The sequence below is a fragment of the Protopterus annectens genome, chromosome 11.part0, assembly GCF_019279795.1.
Source record: "Protopterus annectens isolate FY-2018-M chromosome 11.part0, PAN1.0, whole genome shotgun sequence".
NCBI lineage: Eukaryota > Metazoa > Chordata > Ceratodontiformes > Protopteridae > Protopterus > Protopterus annectens.
The window spans coordinates 1,488,356,620-1,488,379,574 of record NC_056745.1 but is presented as its reverse complement, the minus strand read 5'-3'; the positions used below and the strand labels follow the sequence as shown (position 1 = coordinate 1,488,379,574).

The 22,955-nt window shown below is 41.5% G+C and overlaps 1 protein-coding gene across 2 annotated transcripts in view; it reads left to right on the top strand.

The window, feature by feature from the left end:
- Positions 1 to 22,955, top strand: part of LOC122815929 (mitogen-activated protein kinase 11-like) — an 836,549-nt gene that overhangs the window by 695,631 nt on the left and 117,963 nt on the right. For both annotated transcript variants that reach the window (XM_044088796.1, XM_044088795.1), the window contains exon 11: positions 11,526 to 11,699. In XM_044088796.1, the coding sequence (XP_043944731.1) occupies positions 11,526 to 11,699 (174 nt within the window). The remainder of the gene's footprint in view (positions 1 to 11,525; positions 11,700 to 22,955) is intronic.

The following is a 22,955-nucleotide window of genomic DNA, read 5'->3' as shown; positions in this document are numbered from 1 at the left end:
ATGGATGTTATATTTATCTTATCTGACTTTTTAACTTTAACAAACACATTATATTGCATTTGTCATTTAGACCTGGATACACATAGGCATTAAGCCTAATCTGCCATAAGAGTTCAATTTTCTCAAGCATTAATGATATAGGTCCACCTCTCTCATCTTGATTTACTTGTATAATTTTAAACTTAAACTTATGATTAGGAAACATTATTATATGTCTTGCTAACGCATTTTCTTCTTTAAGTTGGTTAATGCATCTCAAATGCTCCAATACCCTCTCTCTAAATTTTCTATCCGTCTTGCCAACGTAAAAACATGGACAAGCTTGGCATTGGGCTATATATACAACTCTCTTAGTTGTGCAGTTAAATTTCCTTGTGATATTTATTTTATATCCATTAATAACAATACTGTTGCCTATTTCCATCACATAACAAATTGAGCAATTACCACATTGTGTCATTCCTACATTTCTTATAAAGGGATGTCTTTGCTTTTGGAACATTTGTTTAAAACTAATGGCTTTTCTCCACACGATCTTTGGTTTAGTCTGAGTATCAAAACCCAAAGAAGTATCACCATTGATCAAAACGCAATTTTTAAATATAATCTCCTTTATGTATGTATAATTAGAACAAAAACTAAATATACATGCCAGATTTAATAAATTACTAAGGACATTTTGTAAATTATATGAATTCTGATTACAAGATAAGTATTCATATTCATTAAATCCATTAGAGCTCATTTCAGCTCTATTTGTTAAAATAGCAGTAAAAATGCCATTCATTCTTTTAGATGTCACTTCAGTAATTATTCCCTCTATAAGGTCTTCTGGATATGCCCTATTCAAAAACATTTGTTTTAGAACAACACATTCAGCTTGAAATTTCTGATTAGTTGTCACCATTCTCGCTGCCCGGACAGATTGTCCTTTTAGCACTGCACGTTTTTGATGTAAGGGGTGCGCACTGGAAAAATGCAAAAACTTATTTGAATATGTTGGTTTTCGGTAAATACTAGCTTCGTATTGTTGTTTTTCATTATTTTTTATCAAAAATACATCTAAATATGAAATAGATGTTGTATCAAAAAAATATATGTGAAGTTCAAAAAATCAGTCGATCGGTTCATCTCATCGACCAAATTTGATACCATTTATGCGCATCCTTCAACTATTAAAAAGATGTCGTCAATAAACCTCACATAAAATTTCACCATATTTTGAAACAAACCATTGGGAAAAAGGTATGTGTTTTCCCAAAATGACATTACTAAATTTGCATAGCTTGAACCACACGGTGATCCCATTGCCACCCCTTTTTTCTGAATATAGTATTGCTTATCAAAAAATATAAAATTATAAGATAAAATGATATCCAATAATTCCTGAATTAGGGATATCTCAGATTCCAGGGCTTGTTGCTGACGCATCCTTGCGGTTACCCATTCTATTCCTTGGATATGTGGAATACTAGAATATAATTCCCTGACATCTATAGTCAGGAAATTGTAATTTTCTTTATACGGAAATGTATTCAACCTCTCTAGAAACATCCAAGAATCTTTTAAAATGCATTCTTCCTTTTTTACATACTTCTTAAGAATAGAGTCGACAAATTTGGCACATGCAAATGTGGAGGAATTTCTTCCATCCACTATCGCCCTGAATGGGGGGTTATAAAGGTTCTTATGAATTTTAGGCACCCCAAAAATACAGGGTACCTTTGGTGCTATTATCATCAAGTAGTTGAATAAATGAACATCAATTCTAGCTTCAATGAATAATTCATTGATTAAACTTTTGATGACTTGATTAGCTTTATTATATTCATTACGAAATGCTAATTCATGTGCGTCTGTTGTTAAAATATCCCTTATATGTTGTAAATAATCTGGTACATCCATAAAAACCAATCCCCCTCCCTTATCAGGGTTCATAATGCGTATATTGGCTTTTAATAAACAATCAAGGCTCTGCCTCTCCTCTTCACTTAAATTGTCTATAAATTATGTTTTTTTCTTATTTAATTCTCTCAAGTCTACTTCACAAATTCTTTCAAACATAGACAGTGTACTATGAAGAGGTGGATTATAGCAGCTTGCGACCCTACATTCACTATTAGTCACATGTTGTTCCCCAAATAAGTTTCTAAAGTTCAATTTCCTAACAAAAAGTTTAAGGTCGCAAATTGTTTCTGCTAAATTTTCTGCTTAATTTTGTGACTTATAATTTATAATTCATATCGTTTGCAAATAATGGATTATGTATGTTATGTATTTTATGATGTTTTATTTGATGGTAATATTGATGTATCTATGAAGTAAAGGTTTCCTTCCTTTTATATGCATTTACAAAATATTTATAAGATAATTTTTTAATGTAGTTTTTGGCTGCGTTTTTAATGTAGTTTTTGGCTGCATTTATTAGGTTTTATGTGCTTGCATCTACCTAAATTGTGTTCACCGATTTGAGAAGTTTTAAATGTTATAAATGAATACGTATTTTATGACTAGGACTTTTTTATGGGTTAAGATAACTTTAAGTAAATTAATTCTTAATTGATGTATATTTTTTGGCGCCAAAGTTAGTAGGTAATACCTAAAGGTTATAAATATAAGTGCGTCTAAGAGTAGAGCGTCTTTTCTGAAGAAGTTTCGCAATTTAGTGGAACGAAAAATGTTTTTTATTTTGCGTTTAAAGTTAATAAATGGTGACAATTTGAACACATTCCTCTGCTGGCATTTTTGTAATAGTTTGGTCTACTTTTCGAGTGGATATCCAAGCCATTGTCTGCCTGTGATTGCAAGAAATAACTTCTGGAATTTGAAGCTGCTCACAGTGATGTCAGCTGCAAAGAAATGAGTGACAAAATTGCATTCTTTAAAAGAAAGTTTATGAGTGAAAAGGCAAGCCTTATTACTCAGCCTGTTGACATTCTAAAAGAATGCACCCAGCATAGCTCTCAATCAGTCAGGGACAAATTTCAACAGAACCAGGGACAAATCCAGGAAAATCAGGGACAATTAGAGATACTTTTAAAATGTTAGTTCTATTAACTTGAGACATTAACAGAATAAGAGAATGTGAATTAATATACATTTCCTGAAGGAACAGAAGTCTGTATCTCTTAATCATTGTCATTATTTGTTAAGTATAATTCAGCCCCTCTCCTCCAAATGGCGCAAGTGTTAGGAGGGATTAAGAGGGACAGAGCTAAAATTTGAGTTAAAATCAGGGACAGTTGAGAGGTATGGTACCCAGTTGGTTTGATGCAGCAGAGATCTGTCTAAAGAGGAGCACTGCCTTTTGCTTGATAGACAATGTAGTGTTTATCAAGGCTAAGACAGAGAGATTAAAGATGCAATTACATCTCCAGTTATGCTCAAACCTTTACCTGGCCCCCTCAATCCATACCAAAACACGGATCACTTCTATAATGGGATGAGGAAATACACAGGTGAGGTAAGCAAATCCAGTGATGAATGCATCCTCTATTATAATCCCTAAGTAATTCATCTGGGCCATCTTTACTGGACATTGCAAGGACCTGGTGGAAAGTAAGGACAAACTGATCTACAGTTAAAGTGTGCAAATTCTATGCAGTCCACTAACTCAAGGTTGGGGAGCTGTAAATGGTGATAAAGTAGCTGCAAACATACCTCTCAATATCATAGACCAAGAAATCTGGACAAACCACAAATAACGGTTGGGACAAAGGCACAAAAATAGGGACACATTTTAAAAGTTGCTCTTACAAACTTAGAAAGTTGGTAGAATAACAGGTTTTGCATTGGCATGAATTTTCTGAAGGGTCTGAAGTATAAAAATCAAATGTCTGCCATTATTTTCTGACTTCAGACCTCAATGATTTGCCAGTGATTTTCCATAAAACTACAACTTTATGAGATATGGACCAAAAATCTTCTTCTTCTTCTTTTGGCTTTTCCCGGTTAGGGGTCGCCACAGCAGATCATCTGTTTCCATTTCTTCCTGTTCTCTGCATCTTGATATGTCACACCAACCTCCTGCATGTCCTCTCTCACCACATCCATAAACCTTATCTTAGGCCTTCCTCTTTTCCTCTTACCTGGCAGCTTCATCCTTAGCATCCTTTTCCTAATATACCCAGCATCCCTCCTCATCACATGTCCAAACCAACGTAATCTCGCCTCTCTGACTTTGTCTCCAAACCGTCCAACTTTGGGCTGACCCTCTAATATACTAATTCCTAATCCTGTCCATCCTCGTCACATCCAGTGCAAATCATTAACATCTTTAACTCTGCCACATCCAGCTCTGACTCCTGCCTTTTTGTCAATGCCACCGTCTCCAACCCATATATAACATAGCTGGTCTCACTACCCTCTTGTAGACCTTCCCTTTCACTCTTACTGGTACCAGTCTGTCACAAATCACTCCTGACACTCTTCTCCACCCATTCCACCCTGCCTGTATTCTCTTCTTCACCTCTCTTCCACACTCACCATTACTCTGAACTGTTGATCCCAAGTACTTAAACTCAACCACCTTCGCTACCTCTACTCCCTGCATCCTCACCATTCCTCTATCTTTCCTCTCATTCACCCACATATATTCTGTCTTAGTCTTGCTGACCTTCATTCCTGTCTTCTTGAGAGCATATCTCTACCTCTCCAAGGTCTCCTCAGTCTGTTCCCTACTCTCATTACAGATCACAGTGTCATCCGCAAACATCATAGTCCATGGGGACTCCTGTCTGATCTCATCTGTCAACCTGTCCATCACCACTGCAAATAAGAAAGGGCTCAGAGCTGATCTTTGATGTAATCCCACATTCACCTTAAACACATCTGTCACTCCCACTGCAGACTTCACCACTGTCACACTACCCTTGTACATATCCTGTACCACTCTTACATACTTCTCTGCCACTCCCAACTTCCTCATACAATACCACAACTCCTCCCTAGGCACCCTGCCATATGCTTTCTGTAAGTCCACAAAGACACAATGCAACTCCTTCTGACCTTCTGTGTACTTCTCCATCAAGACTCTCAGAGCAAACATTGCATCTGTAGTGCCCTTTCCTGGCATGAAACCATACTGCTGATCACTAATCATCACGTCCCTTCTTAACCTAGCTTCTACTACTCTTTCCCATAATTTAATGCTGTGACTGATCAATTTTTATCTCCTTGTAGTTACTACAGCTATGCACATCACCCTTATTTTTAAAAATCAATACCATAACACTTTTTCTCCACTCCTCAGGCATCCTCTCACTTTCCAAGATTTCATTAAACAGTCTGGTTAAAAATTCCACTGCCATTTCTCCTAAACACCTCCATGCTTCCACAGGTATGTCATCTGGACCAACAGGCTTTCCATTCTTCACCTTCTTCCTAGCTATCCTTACTTCCTCCTTGCTAATCCGTTGCACTTCCTGATTCACTATCCACACATCATCCAACCTTCTCTCTCTCTCTCATTCTCTTCATTCATCAGCCCCTCAAAGTACTCTTTCCATATGGATCAAAAATATGAGTAAAAAGTCTGGATATTTTGCACAAGTCTGGACAGCTGAGAGCTATGACTGCAGAATGAAGATGGTGGTGGTCTGACCATGAGACTGGCTCCATGACAAAGTCAAAAGTAGCCATTCCAAGTTGGAACAGATAGGCAGCATGGGTAATCAGCTGAGTGAAGCCAAAGCCCCTCTATTATAGTGGAGAGGAATCCTAGAGCTAGGGCCACAGATGTTGAAGTAATTCATAACTAGCCAGCTTGTGAAGAGCAACACTGAGTCAATGATAAAGTTCCTGAACTCCTAAAGGAACATCCAGACTTTACTGGGGAGATGGTAAACAAGGAGAATCCCACAGTTTGCTCCTCTGCCAATAATGTACCCAGAAGAGTTGGTAGAACCAACCTATGACTTGAGTTGTCACATGACAACAAACCATTACCCACCCTCAAGCTTGTCCAGCCGCAGATACATTGCATCCTCAGTCTTGTCCAATCACGGATACATCGCATCCTCAGTCTTGTCCAATCACAGATGCATTGCATCCTCAGTCTTGTCCAATCACAGATACATTGCTTTGGAAAACCCCAGAGGAGGAGACACTGCAGTCGTCAAATAAGGATCAAAGTTGTTGTGCAACTAGGTTTCCATCATAAAAGCAATGTCAATATCTCACAAAATGTCTTACCCCATAAATTAAATAATTTGTAAGTGAGCCACTGTGTGGTTCTGGGGATATTTCTAGAGGGGTATCCATTGATATTGTCCGGATTCTAATTGTGATCCTCAGAGAAGCAAAACTTTAAATGCATATGGAGGGAATATATATTAACTACTGTGATATGTTACAGTGTTCTCCTTTCATCTAAGGTTCAGTGATCTTAGTGTTAAGAGTTTATAGGCAGCAGTGGTATGGGGGTGCATCCCCTCAACATTGCATGGTCATAATGTGCACATTAAACCTTTTACAGAAAGTTTTAGCATTTGCTGCATTTAAACAAAACTGGATTACATTTTTAAGTGTTAGTTGACTCTCAGTTATGAGTTTTGCACATCCAATATGAAGTCATTTTAGGGATATCAATATACAGTGACTCCATCTGTCTGCCAGAAAACTGGATTCCCCTTGAAGATAATTGCCTTCCAGTAGTCAGTGGGTATGAATGATCTTCTGGCAGTCTTTCATAGCTTCTCAGCATAGAGGGCAAGATAAGTTCCGGGCCCCCCAACTTCTTGATATACCACACTACCCCGATGTTGCCAGTGAAAGGCAATTATGCCCTGAGGAAGGGAGTCTGAAAGGAAGTTTAAGAGGGACTGAGTGTGTGTCCAGGACTTTGATATGGAAACTGAATTATATCTGCTCATTCCAGTGAGGATACATTTTTAGTGGTCAGCATCTGTGGAATTGGCAAGTGAAGGGGTTCCTGACAGTGGCATTGTCCAGTACTGTCCCCCACTGCAGATGCTATATACAGGTGTTTGTATATTTTTATGTGAAAACACAGGCTGTCAGATTTCTGGAACCACTGAACCCACGTCATGCACTATCACACCCTGATGACCACCTGGCCTGTGATACCATAGGAATGGCTAAACCCAACAGTTGCAAAGCTGAGATAGTGTTTTAATTTATGATGTAGGATGTCAGTGTGCCTGAAAAGACAGTATCCATTTCTGAGGATGAGTCACCTGACAAAGGACTGTATCTGACTGGCAAGCTATGAAGGTCATCAGCTGGGATGGAACAAATGAGATATAAGACAAGGTTTGGTACTATTCCTAGGAAATACAGTTATTTATGTTTCCTCCCACATTCCAAAGACATGCATCTGGAGCATTTCTTCCCAGGCCTCCACTGAAAATGGGCTCAGTCCCAATTGGACTTTCCCAGTAAACAAAGGTTAAATAAATAAAAAATAAATACTGAGGATGCCTGGTGGTAGGAGAAATTCTGAACAAAAGGAAAAGAAAAGAAAAGAATCTTTAACAGGAAAATGTTAAAATTGTTTTCTGATAAGGAAACTGGAAGACTGAAGCAATAAATACAGATGAAATTTTTTTTTTCTTTAAGTTCAATGATATTTAGTCACTGTACTAAAAAAGCAGCCTGGGGCACGTTCTCACCACCTAAACAAAATTGAAGAAAAGATGTGGTGAAATAACAAACATTGGTGCAGGATGAAAAAGGGGGCAAGAACTTAGAAAATGAGTGGTCCTAACCCTTGCAGTGTTAGTCTTGTTGTATCATGTGGACCTCCTGTTGTCAGACAGCATATTTCAGGCTGCGCACATTTATACAAAGTAAAAACTAAAACACTGGAACAGAATTTAGTTATTTTCAAAGCAACTCCATAAAAATAAGCCATTTCTGATATTTTGCTGACCTCTAACATTGTTTAGCCCACATATTGCAGAAGTACAAGTGTGCAGCTGCCGTTCACAAGTAGCTTGACATGCCATATACACTGTATTACACAGCTATAACAGTGACAGCTGTCAGTACTAATACAAGTTATTCTGCTACAGAAGAGTTCCATTTCATACTGGTCTCAAAACAGGACTCATGAGGTTACCATTAAGCCAAACCCCGGTATGGGAGAGCATCTCTGCTTATCTCATTTCCTATAGTTGCTGATGCTTTTAGCGTATGGTGAAGCAATTGAAGACATTTAAATAAAAAAAATATTTTTAAAAGACACTGTACATTACAGATATGAAATAGGCTGCCCTGCCACTTGCAGCTGCTTTTCTAATTAAAGGGTTTATTTATTTATTTGACATTTGTTGACTGGGTTGGTCAGTCTGGGACGAGGCCCTTTTTCAGTGGAGACCCGGGGAGAAAAGCTCCAAAGTTACAGACATAATACGAACATATGCAAGTACACAACTAAGATACATAACAATGCAATGCGAGTCCACAATACAAAGACTGATTACAGATGATATACAGTGTTAGCTAACTATGTGTATTGTAATAGGTAAAGAGGAAAAGAAAAATATTTACAGCATAGAGAAAACAAAAGCTAAGGACGTTTATTAGTAGTAGTGAGAAGAGATTGAAGTGCAGAAGTGATGTTTGAACATCCTACTGGTGAGGAGATTGTAGCAGTTTAAGGAAAGTGTAGGGGCTGAAAGTAGGGAAGGTTTTGCAAAGAAGAAGGTAAGAGAGTTAGGAAGGAGTTAGGGTTAGGTACTTGTAGGACAGGAAGAAGTGACTGGTTGGTCTGGAGAGATGGGTTAGTCAGGCGGCTGATAACAGAGGCATAGTTTATTTATGCTAAGGTGATTTCTCACAGTCTTTTTGAATAGCAGTTTGGATCTAGTGTTTTGGATGTCAGGTGGAAGTTTATTCCAGTGACTGGTGGGTTTATAGCTATACAGGTTTTTTCCTATGTTGAGCTTGGGTTTGGTTATGGTCAGTAGGTGTTGGTCAGAGTTCTGGAGTGTTCTAGCTGGGGTGTAGGATGAGATGATGGGTAATATGGGGGGCAGAAGGTGGGCTGGTATAGGATGGAATGGATTATTTGGAGCTGGGAGAGAAGGTTGCGAGGGAATTCTAACCATTTCAGTTTTTGTAGTGCTAGACAGTGGTAAGAGGAGCATGGTAGTTCAGTGGAAAATTTTGCTGTTTTGTTATAGGTGGATTCGAGTTTGGATATAAGAGAGGTCTGCAGGTTGGTGAGAATCTGAGAGCCATAGAAAAGGGTAGGTAGAAGGTAGGCATGAGTTACAGCAACTTTTGCTTGGGTAGAGAGAGAACGTTTTTGTTTCTATAAAGAAGACCTAGTTTTTGGTGGGTTTTCTTAATGTTATTTACTACATGGTGGTCAAATTTTAGTTGATCATCCATGATGACCCCAAGTAGTTTAGTGTGACTATCCACTGTGAAAGTTGTGTTGTTGTGGGAGGTGATGGATAAGTTTGATTTCAGGTGGATCATTGTTTTAGGTAGAAAGAGAAGGAGTTTGGTCTTTTTTGGATTTAAGATTAGATGGTTATGGTTGAGCCAGTTCTCAATAGACAAGTAGGATTCCTGAGTTTTAGTATGGAGTTTGGCAAGTGTGTCAGCAATGGTGATGACTGTGGAGTCATCAGCTTATTGCATTAGAGATGAGTATGGGGTGGAGCTTGATAACTGATTAGTAGAAATGTTGAAAAGCAGTGGTCCTAGAATTGGTCCTTGGGGTACTCCCATCAGCACTGGAAGTTCTGGGGAGTTGGCTGAAGCCCATTTGACGGACTAACTAGAGAACTAGGAGATAGGTTTAATTTATGAACAACCTTTTTCGTAGAGCAAAAGGAACAACTATGAAAATAGTGGACAAAAAAATCTGAACAAGAGTACAACACCTCATCTACATTCCACTGCAGTCTGCTAGAACCACAGTTATTACTTAGAGCAACTTTCACCCTTTACCTAAGAAAGCAACCTCAGACATGGAGCATGCAATATGGTTTGCACTCCACCTATTTCTTAACTATCTTTACTCTCAATTTCTCAGAGAAAAAGTGGAAATCATAATCACAAGCAACCACTGAATCCAACAGAATACACTCACTACCCAACAGTGCCCACAATAATACACACACACACACACACACACACACACACACACACACACACACACACACACACGCAAAAAATACAGACACACACGTTCACATACATAAAAGGACACACAAATGTACTTGTACACACACACACACACACACACGTTCACATACAGAAAAAAAAAGGAAACACATATGTACTTGTACACACAAATACACACACACGCACACATACACAAAAAACACACGTGGAAAAATGTAGACAGGCACGCTCGCGCACACATATGTACACACAGAAAAACACACACGTAAAAATCAGACAGACACACGTATGCACAGAAAAAACATAAATACAGAGACACACACACACGTATGTACTTATACACACAAATAAAAACACACACACACACAAAATACAGAGACAGAAACACACACGTTCACATACAAAAAAAAGGACACACATATGTACTTGTATACACAAACACACACACACATATGTACACACATGGAAAATTGCAGACAGGCACACACATATGCACAGAAAAACATAGATACACAGATGCAAACACATACACAAACACACACATATGTACTTGTACACACAAACACACACACACACACAAAATACAGAGACAGAAACACACACGTTCACATACAGGAAAAAGGACACACATCTGTACTTGTACAGACACACACACACACACACACACACATACACACACACACACACACACACACAAACTCACACATATGTACACAGAAAAACACACACATAGAAAACTGCAGACAGACACACACACATGCACAGAGAAAAACAGATACATAGGCACATACACACAAACATATGTATTTGTACACACAATTAAACACACACACATACACAAAAAACACACACATGAAAAAATGTAGACAAGATGCGCATGCAAGCGTACACACACACACACACACGTACACACAGAAAAACACACAAATGGAAAAATGCAGACAGACACACACATATGCACAGAAAAAACATAGATACACAAACACATACACACACACACACACACACATGCACAGAAAAAACAGATAACAGGCACAGACACATATACACACACACACACACACACACATATACACACACACACACACACATACACACACACACACACACACACACACACACACACACACACACACACACACACACACACACACACACACACACACACACACATGAAATCATAAAATAAGACTGATAAGCAAGTAGGCTAATCTGTTGCCAGTTTTGCTTACTAATAGCAATACTGATAACCAAACCTGTCAGCCTGCAGTTATCACTGTTTGTTTCTGCTTTGGAAAGTTTTCTGGATTGTTGCATTTCAAAGTAGATTTCCATGGCTTCCTGTGCGCTCACACAAGAAGTATTATGCGTTATCGGAACTTAGTGTAGAATGAAATGAATGACTCTTATTCTTTCCTTTTCAGCTGTTGATCTTCTTGAGAAGATGCTTATATTGGATAGCGACAAGCGAATAAGTGCTACAGAAGCACTTTTACATCAATACTTTGTACAGTATCACGACCCTGATGACGAACCAGAGGCAGAATTATATGATGAAACAATAGAAAATAAAGAGCAAACAATAGAGGAGTGGAAAGGTAAGGAGGGTTCTTTATTTTGTTTTAATCTAACGTCTGTGAAACTTAGAGCTATGTTTCTTTACTCTAGGTTTCATGATGAGTTACAGTTGAGCAAATGGTAAGCCCTTCTATTAAAGATGCAGTAGTCAGTACCGAGTGCCCATTAAGGTTTACTCCTTGACTGGAGTATATTACTTACTGAGGTGGAAGCGTAAGTGGAAAATGTTACTGATAACAGATAAACCTCAGTGACGCTGTAGGTGATGTTCTGGTTTAAGAGCTTTGCCACAATGTGCATTTTTAAGGTTTAATATTTTTAAGCATTACTAGTTCGATTCTTAGCGAGAGCGTCTTCTGTGTGGAGGCATACATGAATGGGGCGTGCCTTCATTGAAGGTTGTGCATCAGGGCTGGTAACCCGGTACGTAAAAATCCACTACCAATCATTAGCGGATCGGAGTTTCGCTGTGGCGACCCCTAACCGGGAAAAGCCGAAAGACACAACAACTAGCACAATAAAAAAGTATTTCAGTAAGTCCATACTTTCCTGTGGTTAATGTAGGTTATTTTTTGTGTCATACTTGTGTAAAAGCATATGCAATAAGTTGAATATCTCTCTTCAGTTGCTGTAGTGGGATTTATGCATATCATCCAGATGATCAGTGAAATTCTGTGATACCAGACATAGTAAACTCTGACGTTTCAGCTTTACTGCTGTCCTGAAACTTTTTGTTAAGCACATAACTATGTTGATAGCATTACGTATTTGCATCAGGTCTCACAATGAACACTATGCATCTAAAATGTAGGAAGTGTTTGTGAGTAACTCACTCAATTTAAGCACAGGAGAATGGAAAAAATGCACATTTTACTTATGCAAGGCATTGTAACCCCCCCCAACATACCATCACTGGTTTTGTTGCTTATGCAAGGCATTGTAACCCCCCCACCAGCCCTACATACCATCACTGGTTTTGTTGTTAGTGCTCTCCCATACTTTTTTGTGTAAATCTCTGAAGGAATTTAGTCAGTCAGTAATGCCAGAAATTTAGAGATTCATGCCTTTATTTTTACAAATTCATGCCGATGGACTGCCTCTTGCAGCCAGCAATGTCTCTGTCCCTGTCACTTGCTGTCACTAATGCTCTCACACAAGGAAGCACACATTCACACAAGCACAAATAAACACACATGCACACATATAAGATTTTTGTTTCAATTTTACACTCGCTAAACAGCAAAGGACAATTTAGCAAGCATTAAAACATGTCCTCCCTTTTCTTTACAAGTGTCTGAGCGTCACTGCAACTCAATATACAGCTGTAAAGTAGTGGCTGCGTTGTTTTAGTGACCATTATTTGTACGTTAACACCCTGCTGGAAAACATGATCTTTCCACAGCATGAGGGGTAGTAACTGAGGAAACGTTTTCTGCATCTTCATCTTAAGATAATTAACGTGTTTCCTCTCACTTTATATTCTGCTTAATCACAAATAAGTAATGCAATTTCTGACCATTTCTTTACTTTCATAAATTTTTCATTTCTGCCGACCTTCTCCATTCCGAGTTAGGCTGCTAACCATTTTCGCGTCAGCCAGTCTGCAATAACAGGATGCATTTCCTCTTCCTTCCCTTTAACAACTACATTTTACATAAATAAAGTTTACTTTCTATGTCAAAAACTGTTTAATGTTGTTGTTACTTTTGGACTTCATTACAGTAGTTATTACTTTTTAAAATGAAGAAAGACAAGACATCTGTTTTAAAAAAAAATGCTTGAAATGCAGTCATGTGATCCCATAGGGTGCACACAATCTATGTGTCATCTGACTGCAGGTGAATCATCTCGCTGCCAAATGTGACATTTGTAAAAACTTCAGTTCTTGTACTATGCTGGAGAGAGAAAAAACAAATTGTTTCTGAAAGGTTTGCTTCCTACGGAAGGTAAGGAGAGTGAAATAAAAGGAGAAAAGAAAATGTGAGGGACGTAGGGTTAGAGTAATCGATAGACCCTCCTTCCAAAAGTACAGATGTGATCCACCTCCTGGAGCAGAAGTGCCCCTAACTGAAGGCCTACCTGTGCCTGTTACAACCTCCCCTACTGGAGTCTGTCACCTAGAATTAATAATAGTGTCCGACTGCACTCTGTGGAGAAGATTAGGACCTTCTCCTTGGAGGACAAGCTATACAGGTACTTAACAGTGAAGACCTTCTTTAGTTCTCTTGATTAGATCCTCTGAGTCAGTGTAGAGCCCTTCTATGGGCATTGATTGGGACAAGATGAAGTTGGCCTTAGTCACGTCTCAGTTAGAACTCACTGTCTTCTATGCCCCCTCTGTTTCCAAGGTCATGAGAAAAGGCCCGACAAGATGAAGTTGGCCTTAGTCACGACTCAGTTAGAACTCAGTGTCTCCTATGCCGCCTCTGTTTCCAGGGTTGTCAGGAAAAGGCCCTTTCCACTCCATCTCAACATCTCTTACCTAAGGGTCTTGTTTTGGCACAAGAAGTACTGGAGCTGATTGTGGACTCCATCCAGTTTCCATCAGCACTGAGTGTGACTTTTCTTTTGTCATTGATACCCTTGGCAGTGGTAACATCAGCACTACCTCCATTGTTGGTGAGAGTCACTAGGTCCAAGGATAATGATGCCACCTTCTCAATGCTGAGATCAACGCCAGTCCCCTAGGCACTGTTCTTGGTGTTGGCACAGTTGCTGATCAAGCTCTTGGTGTAGAAACCCTCTCTGGTACCATGCCAGAATCTGATTCTTATAGATGGTGTCATTGCTTCACTGTCACCATGGTATCTCCATAGATGATAACATCACCCATCTCAGCACTGATATCCTTGGTTTAGGTCACTGATGCGAGGAAATCAATTTCGAGAAAACCCACTAGATCTATTGCAGGTCACTTATTCAGGACAGTCAGTTCCAAGGAAACCCACTAGCTCTATTGCAGGTCACTGACGCAAGACAGTCAGTTCCAAGGAAACCCAGTAGATCTATTGCAGGTCACTGATGCAGGACAGTCAGTTCCAAGGATGGTAACACCACCCGTCTCAACAGTGATCTCCTCGGTGCAGGTCACTGATGCAGGGGAATCAGTTTCAAGGAAACTCACTAGATCTATTGTAGGTCACTGATGCAGGACAATCAGTTCCAAGGAAACCCACTAGATCTATTGCAGGTCACTGATGCAGGACAATCAGTTCCAAGGATGATAACACCACCCGTCTCAGCACTGATATCCTCGGTGCAGGTCACTGATGCAGGGGAATCAGTTTCAAAGAAACCCACTAGATCTATTGCCGGTCACTGATGCTGGGGAATTAGTTGCAAGGAAACCCACTAGATTTGTTGCACTGGAACAGCTACCTGCCAGCAAGACTCTAACAGGGTTTTACTCACAGTTGATTGATTTATAGTCATTTTCCTAATAAAATGTAGCTTGGCCACCATATAACCTAGTTCCTTGAGCTAGTCTTCTCTGTTCTAAAGAGACCCAACACTGAAGATCCAGGGAGAAGAGTCCTTTCCCATACACTTTGATGCCTCCATTCTGAGCATGTACATAGATTCCACCAGAGAGTTCTACCCCAGATACAAATCTTGACAAGGTGAAGCTTCTCTCCAGCCCCCCAGAAGATGCCAAACTCAAGAAAATCATAAAAATGATGGGGCAGAGGGGATATTGACCCCACAGACCCCATTTCTCCTGATGAAGAGATCCACCAACATTTTATTTATTTATTTATTTAACATTTGTTTACTGGTAAAGTCTGACTTAGAACAAAGCCAATTTTCAGTGGCAGCCTGGGGAGAAACGCTCCAGATGCATGTCTTTGTAAAACTGCTCATTATGCCCTGCTGGTAGCTGGGATGATCCCATCTCCAAACAAAAGGATTGATTTGCTTATGATTTGGTCTGATTAGATCCTCTAGGCTGGTGCCGAGTTCTCACATGAATAGTGACTGGGACAATGTGATGGAAGCCTTAGTTGGGGTCCTCTTTGCCCTCTTCGTTTACAGAGTGGTGATTGAAGGTCTCTTCCATTTGATCTCATCTGGCCTTAACCCAGAGCCCGTTTTGGCATCAGAAATTAGCATTGTGGGTCACAGATGTTGTTGAGCCAATCTGAGAGAAGCCTAATGAGATAATCTGGACTCCTAAGGACAGACCATACCTGAGACTCAATCGTCATGACAGTGGACAGCAAAAGACAGTCCTCCAAAGAGACCCTTGCATCTCCCAAACAAAGTGTCTGTGGTGATGGATGTAAAGTGAATTTAAGGGTCAAGTCTGTTTCCCATTATTATTTCCTGACAACATCATGGGCAGGGTACTAAGGGAATGTGCGACGGAACTTGCTCCAGTATTCACTGACATCTTCAACACCTCACTCCATCTAGCCAGTGTTCTGAAATGCTTCAAGAAGATAATTATCATTCCTCTACTCAAGAAACCACAGCCAACAACTCTGAATGACTACCGACCAGTTGCTTTAACCTTGACGGTAATGAAGTGCCTGGAGAGGCTGTTCAAAGATCATATAGCCTCAGTCTTACCTGTGACACTGAACACACTGCAGTTTGCTTACAGGACAAACTGCAGTACAGGGGATGCCATCTCACTAGCTCTCCATGAAACACTGAAACACTTAGAAGACAAAAACTGCTATGCAAGACTGCTATTTATCGATTTCAGTTCTGCCTTCAGCACTGTCATCCCTCAGAATCTGATATCGAAGCTACTTCAACTGGGCATAGACTCTCATTTATGCAATTGGATTCTGAGCTTCCTTATTGTAAGGCCTCATAAGGTTCGTGTGGGAGACAACAGCTCCGGAAGTGTCATCCTGAACACAGGTGTACCACAGGGGTATGCTTTAAGCACCACAGGGGTATGCCTTAAGCCCTCTCCTTTTCACTCTGCTGACACATGACTGCATGGCCAGACATGAGACAAACAGAATCATCAGATTCGCGGATGACACCACTGTTATAGGCCTGGTCAAAGACGGAGAGGAGGAGGCCTACAGGAAAGAGATTGATTAACTACTGGTCTGGTGTGACAACAACAATCTAGCACTGAATGTCAGCAAGACAAAGGAGTTGGTTGTTGATTTCAGAAGATCTCAAGTACCACACAAACCTCTAGTGATGAAAGGAATGACAGTGGAAAGGGTCAAGAGTACAAAGTTCTTGTGTGTTCGTATCACAGAGAACTTATCCTGGTCAGTACATGTATCCAGCACAGTCAAAAAAGCTCAACAATGCTTGCACTTTCTAAGGAAACTTAGGAAGGCAAAATTACCAAGCTCCATACTTCATACCTTTTATAGAGGCGCCATTGAAAATGTCCTGAACAACAGCATTGTACTCTGGTATGGGAGCTGTAACAATCAGGATCGAAAAACTCTCAAGAGAGTTGTAAGGTCGGCAGAAAGAATCATTGGCACCTCTCTTACACCTCTGGAAGATCTACACAAATGCCGGTGCATCAACAGGGCCTAAAAAATTTCCAGCGATCCAACACATCCTGCCAGTGGTCTGTACACTCACCTCTCCTCAGGCAGGAGATGCAGAAGCCTGCATTGTAAGACCACCAGACTAAAAAACTGTCTCTTTCTGCTCTCCATTAGACTGTTGAACTCTTGGGAAAAACGAACCATGAGTCTGTCGAAACAACCACTTCTGTTACATAACTAGCCTATCAAGGAACTTATTTTATGGATGTGCAATAACTAAGTGTAATACTAAGGTAGCCCACCTACACACTGACGGACTGTAAATTGCAACATACAAACTGTGCAATAATTCAGTCTATTCATAGATATGCTGCTATTATTTCAATTTTACTTTGACAATATTACCTTCATATTGTCCCTTGTCTTCCTTGTCTCCTGTTCTGGGATGGGTGTGGGTCACTGCTGTCCTACTTTAAACACAAATTGCTATTTATTAAATTTCTCCTGTGATATTTTATTAATTCTTCTATGTCTACATGTGCAACTGTTTCCTGAATTGAGAACAAAGCATTGTAATTTCATTCAGCTACAATGCTGTGTAATTCTGAATGACAATCAAGTTTACCTTGACTTTGACCTTGACATTATGGCCATCAGCTTCTTGGCACATGTGATCAGATTTCAGTGGGATCTAACAGAGGAAACTCTGTCTACCTTAGAAGCGTTATCTTACAGTGATTTGAGTGCACAAATAGAATCACAAGCGGAGACAATCAATAGCAGCATTTAGTTCAACATGAGGCGTTTGCACACTGCTGTGGATGGAGCAGTGAGGGTAGGTCGGCAGGTATAGCCATGAAGACACAGACCTGGGTCATGCTCTGGGAATTTGTGGAACACTTCCAGACATCCTTCAACAATGTCCTGTAAGATGGGTCCTGTATGTTTGGACCTCAGGTGAAGGACAGGTTGCCAAGATTCTCACAGCTGTTGGGGGTGAAGTTAATTACTCTATGATAGAAATTAGAAAAAATGAAGAACATATGGTTCAAGAGATCCCAATGACAGCCCACACCAACTTAAGCCTTCAGACAACCTGTCCCAGAAGCAAGTCGTCAGTTCTCAGGAATACAGTGCGGTGCATTCACAGTCCCTGATGCCCAACTTGTTTCCTTTGTAGACCTCTACCAAGACCCTTTCGGAGTCCAGTATGCCACTGGGGAATGCTTCATCATCCAATCCCTCGGTTGTCTCCACTTTGGTTGGGTCTGGAGCCACTACACAGGCATCGGCTTCCAAGGAGGTTCTTCGCACACCGATTCAAGGCAAAACCAACGTCTTCATCTCTGATTACCTCATCACAATGACAAATGGATTTACAGGGTCTAAAAGCAAGACCACCCCAATAAAACAGTCTCTAGTCACCATCTTACTCCTCCTCCACCGCCTCAGACACAGTTACTGAAAATGGCGGAGGACCTCATCACTTACTTCAGGAGTAGCCATACCACTCCTTATAAAAGAAAAAGGGATACTTCCCATGAAGTTCACACAAAACCAGATTCTGAAATTTCAGACTACCTTAATTCACATGAGGAACAACAACCTCTCACCTCCTCTGAGGATTCTGATGCAGAGGAATCCTTTCCTTCTGCCCCCCCCCCCCCGAGGATCTTTCATTTGGAAAAAGCCTGCACACTCTCAGAGACCATTTCCACTGGGAAGCTCAAGATTATCCTCAGTCTAAGAAAAGACTAAGGGAGTTTCTACATTTTCCTTATCACAGACCCTTGGCCTTCCCTCCTATTCTGGATGTGGTGAATGATGTTTTCAATGAATCTAGCCTCACCCCTGATGCTCTACCCCATGCTCCTAGAAAACCTGTCAGGTACTACAGGGTGCCTGATTAAAACCTTGCAGCAGGCCCAGAGCTCATCACACAGGGGCCCAAAGGGGCCAAGGCTAGCTCATCTAAAAACCCAATCCCCTCTGACAAGGACTCAAGGGCTCCGGACAGATGGGGTAAGAAAGTGTACACCTCCACAACCTTAGGTATTAGAGCTGTTAACTGCCAGTTCCATATGCTAAAATATAAACAGCACACCTTGGAACTTATGAAGCAAAAATTTCATCTTTACCTGACACTAATACTTCCAAAGAGTTAGCAGATCTTCTGCACTCTACATCTCAAGTAGCTAAACACTCCCTGCACTGTGGATTCGATGCCCTAGAAGCCTTATATAGGGCCACTGTGGCAGATTCAGTCATTGGGAGGCACACATGGCTAAAAGAACAGCCACTGCCTGATCATGTACAATCAAAGCTACTCAGTGTCCCCTGGATAAAGACTCCTTGTCTGGATCAAAAGCAGAGGAGGTCATCAAAAAGATGGAGGATAAAGCTAAATCTATGCAAACAGTAAAAGACTTTCTCCAAGTTCAACCTCCCAGATTCAGCAGAAACTTCCCCTCTAAGCAGTGGTCTTTCCCAGCCCACAGTAGACAAGTTCAAGGGGGGCCTCGCAGGGACAGACCAGTTAGACCACAAAACCAAGGCCAGAGAAGAACTAAGCAGTGGCCCTCCTCCACTCCCACAGCAGGGAGTTCTAAGTCCACTCACTACTCTAAGGACATGCAATGACTCCCCCTCCCATCAGAGGTTAGGAGGAAGGCTATCCCTTTCACAAACAAAATTGGCTGTCTGTAACAAAGGACCATGGGTATTAAAAATCATTTTTCAGGGCTACATATTTACCTTCCAACAAGTCCCAACCTTAACAGGTTACCAAATTTGCCTCCAAATCAGTGGGCAGAAGCATTAAAACAAGTGCACATACTCCTTGCTCAAGGGGGAGTGGAGCCTGTGCCACAGGAGCAAAGCACAAAAAGGTTTTTACTCCAGACTGTTCCGAGAGCCAGGAAAAAGAAGGCACTTGGCAACCCATCCTCGACCTGTCCACTCTAAACACCTTCCTAGAGGTCCCAAAATTCAAAACGCTAACTCCTCAAAAACATTTACCATTGCTGGGCAAAAATGCATGGCTAGCCACTCTGGACCTGAAGGATGCCTACCTTCATATACCCATAAGGGAGTCCAGCAGATAATACCTAGGCGTCAGAGCAGGTTCACAACACTTTCAGTTCTCTGTGCTACCTTTTGGCTTATCTACAGCTCGCAGGGTCTTCAAGATGCCTGGCCCCAGTAGTTGCCTTCTGCAGACAGCAAAACATCCAGCTTTACCCTTATCTGGACGACTGCCTAATCCAAGCAGACAACAAAGAGAAGTTACTACAGGACCTGCTTTTTGTACAAACAACCTAAACTCTCTAGGGCTCACTATCAACAGGAAAAAGTCAAACCTAAACCCCTCCAGGTAGATCACCTTCTTGGGCACACTCCTGGACACAGCCTCCCAAACAGCCTTCCTCTCACCAGAAAAACAATGCATTCTGCCAAATTACTTCTCCCAGTTAGCTCTCAGAAAAAACTCAAAGCAAGGAAAATTCTGCAAGCACTGGGTTACATGTCATACTGCATTCTGATGATTCCCCTGCCAGGCTGCACATGAGGAAACTCCAGTGGTACCTAAAGCACTCTCAATCTATGGAGACCACTCTCCCCCTCATTCCATGCATAAGGAACGAGTGTCTTTGGTGGGCAGAGGCTTGCACTCAGAACAAGGGCCTTCCCTTCACCTACCTACCACAAGGCCAGACTATCACCTCAGATGCCTCAGATCTAGCTTGAGGCGCTCATTTAGATACCCGGTGCACCCAAGCCTCCTGGGACCTCTGGCACCTTCATTCACACATCAACCTAAAGGAAATTATAGCAGTTCAGAAGGCTGTCACATCCTTCCAAGACCACCTAAAACCAGGAGTCCTCCTCATAAAAACAGACAATACCACAGTCATGTGGTACATCGACAAGTGGGGTGGGGGACATACTCCTACCCTCTCTGCAGACTAGTCATGAGCCTCTGGCAGACAGCCTCCTCCATGGTTCACCTGATAGCCCAGTACATCCCAGGAGTAACCAACACTGTAGCAGACCATCTAAGCAGAAACTACTTAGACCCCCATGAGTGGAAACTCCAAAAGGGAACATTCCTCCAAATCACCCAGGCCTGGGGGACACCAGAGGTGGACCTCTTCACCTCACAACACAACAATCAGCTGCAGAAATTCTGCACCAAGGAATTCCACTCTTTATTTTGGAAAGTGGATGCTGTATCATTCCAATGGACCGATCTCTTCATTTATGCCCCCCCCTGCCCTTACTCGCAAGGGTACTGCTCAAAATAGGGCAGGAGGGACCAAAAGCCATCTTTATAGCAGCAGACTGGCCCAGGCAACATTGGCACCCCTTGCTGCTCAGCCTGACCAAGGAGCCTTACAGGCCCCTGCCATTAACTGCAGACCTCCTGACACAAGCCAGATGGGAGATTCTGCATCCAAGCCTGCACACTCTCAAACTTTCTGCATGGCTTATCCCCCAAGGACCAGGGATAACCCACAGCTGAGCAAGCAGGTCCAAGACATTATTAAGGAAGCTAGAAGGCCCAACACCAGGAAATCTTACTCAGAGAAATGGAAAAGATTCAACTCCCGGTGCCTGTCAAAAGGTCAAAGCAGCTCCCAGCCGTCCCTCCCCATATTCTGGACTACCTAGCGGAGCTACTTAACAAGGGCCTCTCCTTTTCCTCCATTAAAATCCATGCCTCAGCCATTTCAGCACACTTTCATGTTGAACAGCCTGTCTTCTCTCACGCTTTCATTAAGCAATTCCTCAGAGGTGTATCTAACATTAGGCCCCCTAGAAGGGCAACCACTCCAGCCTGGGACCTGAACTATGTCTTAGAAAAACTGGCATTGCCTCCCTTTGAACCAGCTGCATCAGCAGGCCTAAAACACCTTTCCTGGAAGACTGCCTTCCTCTTGGCTATTACTTCAACTAGGAGGGTGTCAGAACTTCAAGCACTCATCGCCACTGAACCCTTCACTATCGTCCATGTAGACAGGGTGTCTCTCAGGACTAATCCCTCATTCAGGCCAAAGGTAGTATCAGATGTGACCCTAAACCAGGCTATACATCTCCCTACCTTTTTTCCAAACCCTCAGAATAAAGGGGAGAGAATTCTGCACACACTGGATGTGCACAGACAGTTAAGATACTACCTGGAGAGAACAAAGTCCCTTAGGAAGATGGATCAACTGTTGGTTGCCTTTGCCCCAGGGAAAGAGGAGAAGCCCATCTCCAAACAGACCATTATCTCACTGCATACAATTCTGCTACACTTTTCATGGGAAAGCTCCTCCTAAATCTATCAGAAGACATTCCACTAGGGCAGCCTCTACTTCCACTGCCTTCCTTAGAGGAGTACCCACCAGGGACATCCTAGAAGCTGCCACTTGGACCTCAGTCCACACCTTCACCAAACACTACCACCTGGGTCTGTTCTCCAGGACTCAGGCAGGCTTTGCCTCTGTAGTCCTGCAAGGCATGCTAGCTCAAGCCTAGGATTTCATACTTCCATCCTCCCCTTCCTCAGCTTTGGGAATCCTTCCACAAGTGATGAGTGAAACACGAAGAACATAGTACAGTTGTGTACACTTACTATAAATGTAGATGTTCGAGTGTATTTACTGTTACAGTCCTGTTTCCCTACCACCTTCCCCCTTAATCTTATCCTTTTTGGAGATTAACTGTCATTTTTGTGGCCTTGGGCCACCAGAGGCTCTTTAAAACATTTACTTCAAGGGGCTCCGACAGGTTAGGGCAAGAAAAACTGATGCTCTCCTTTAT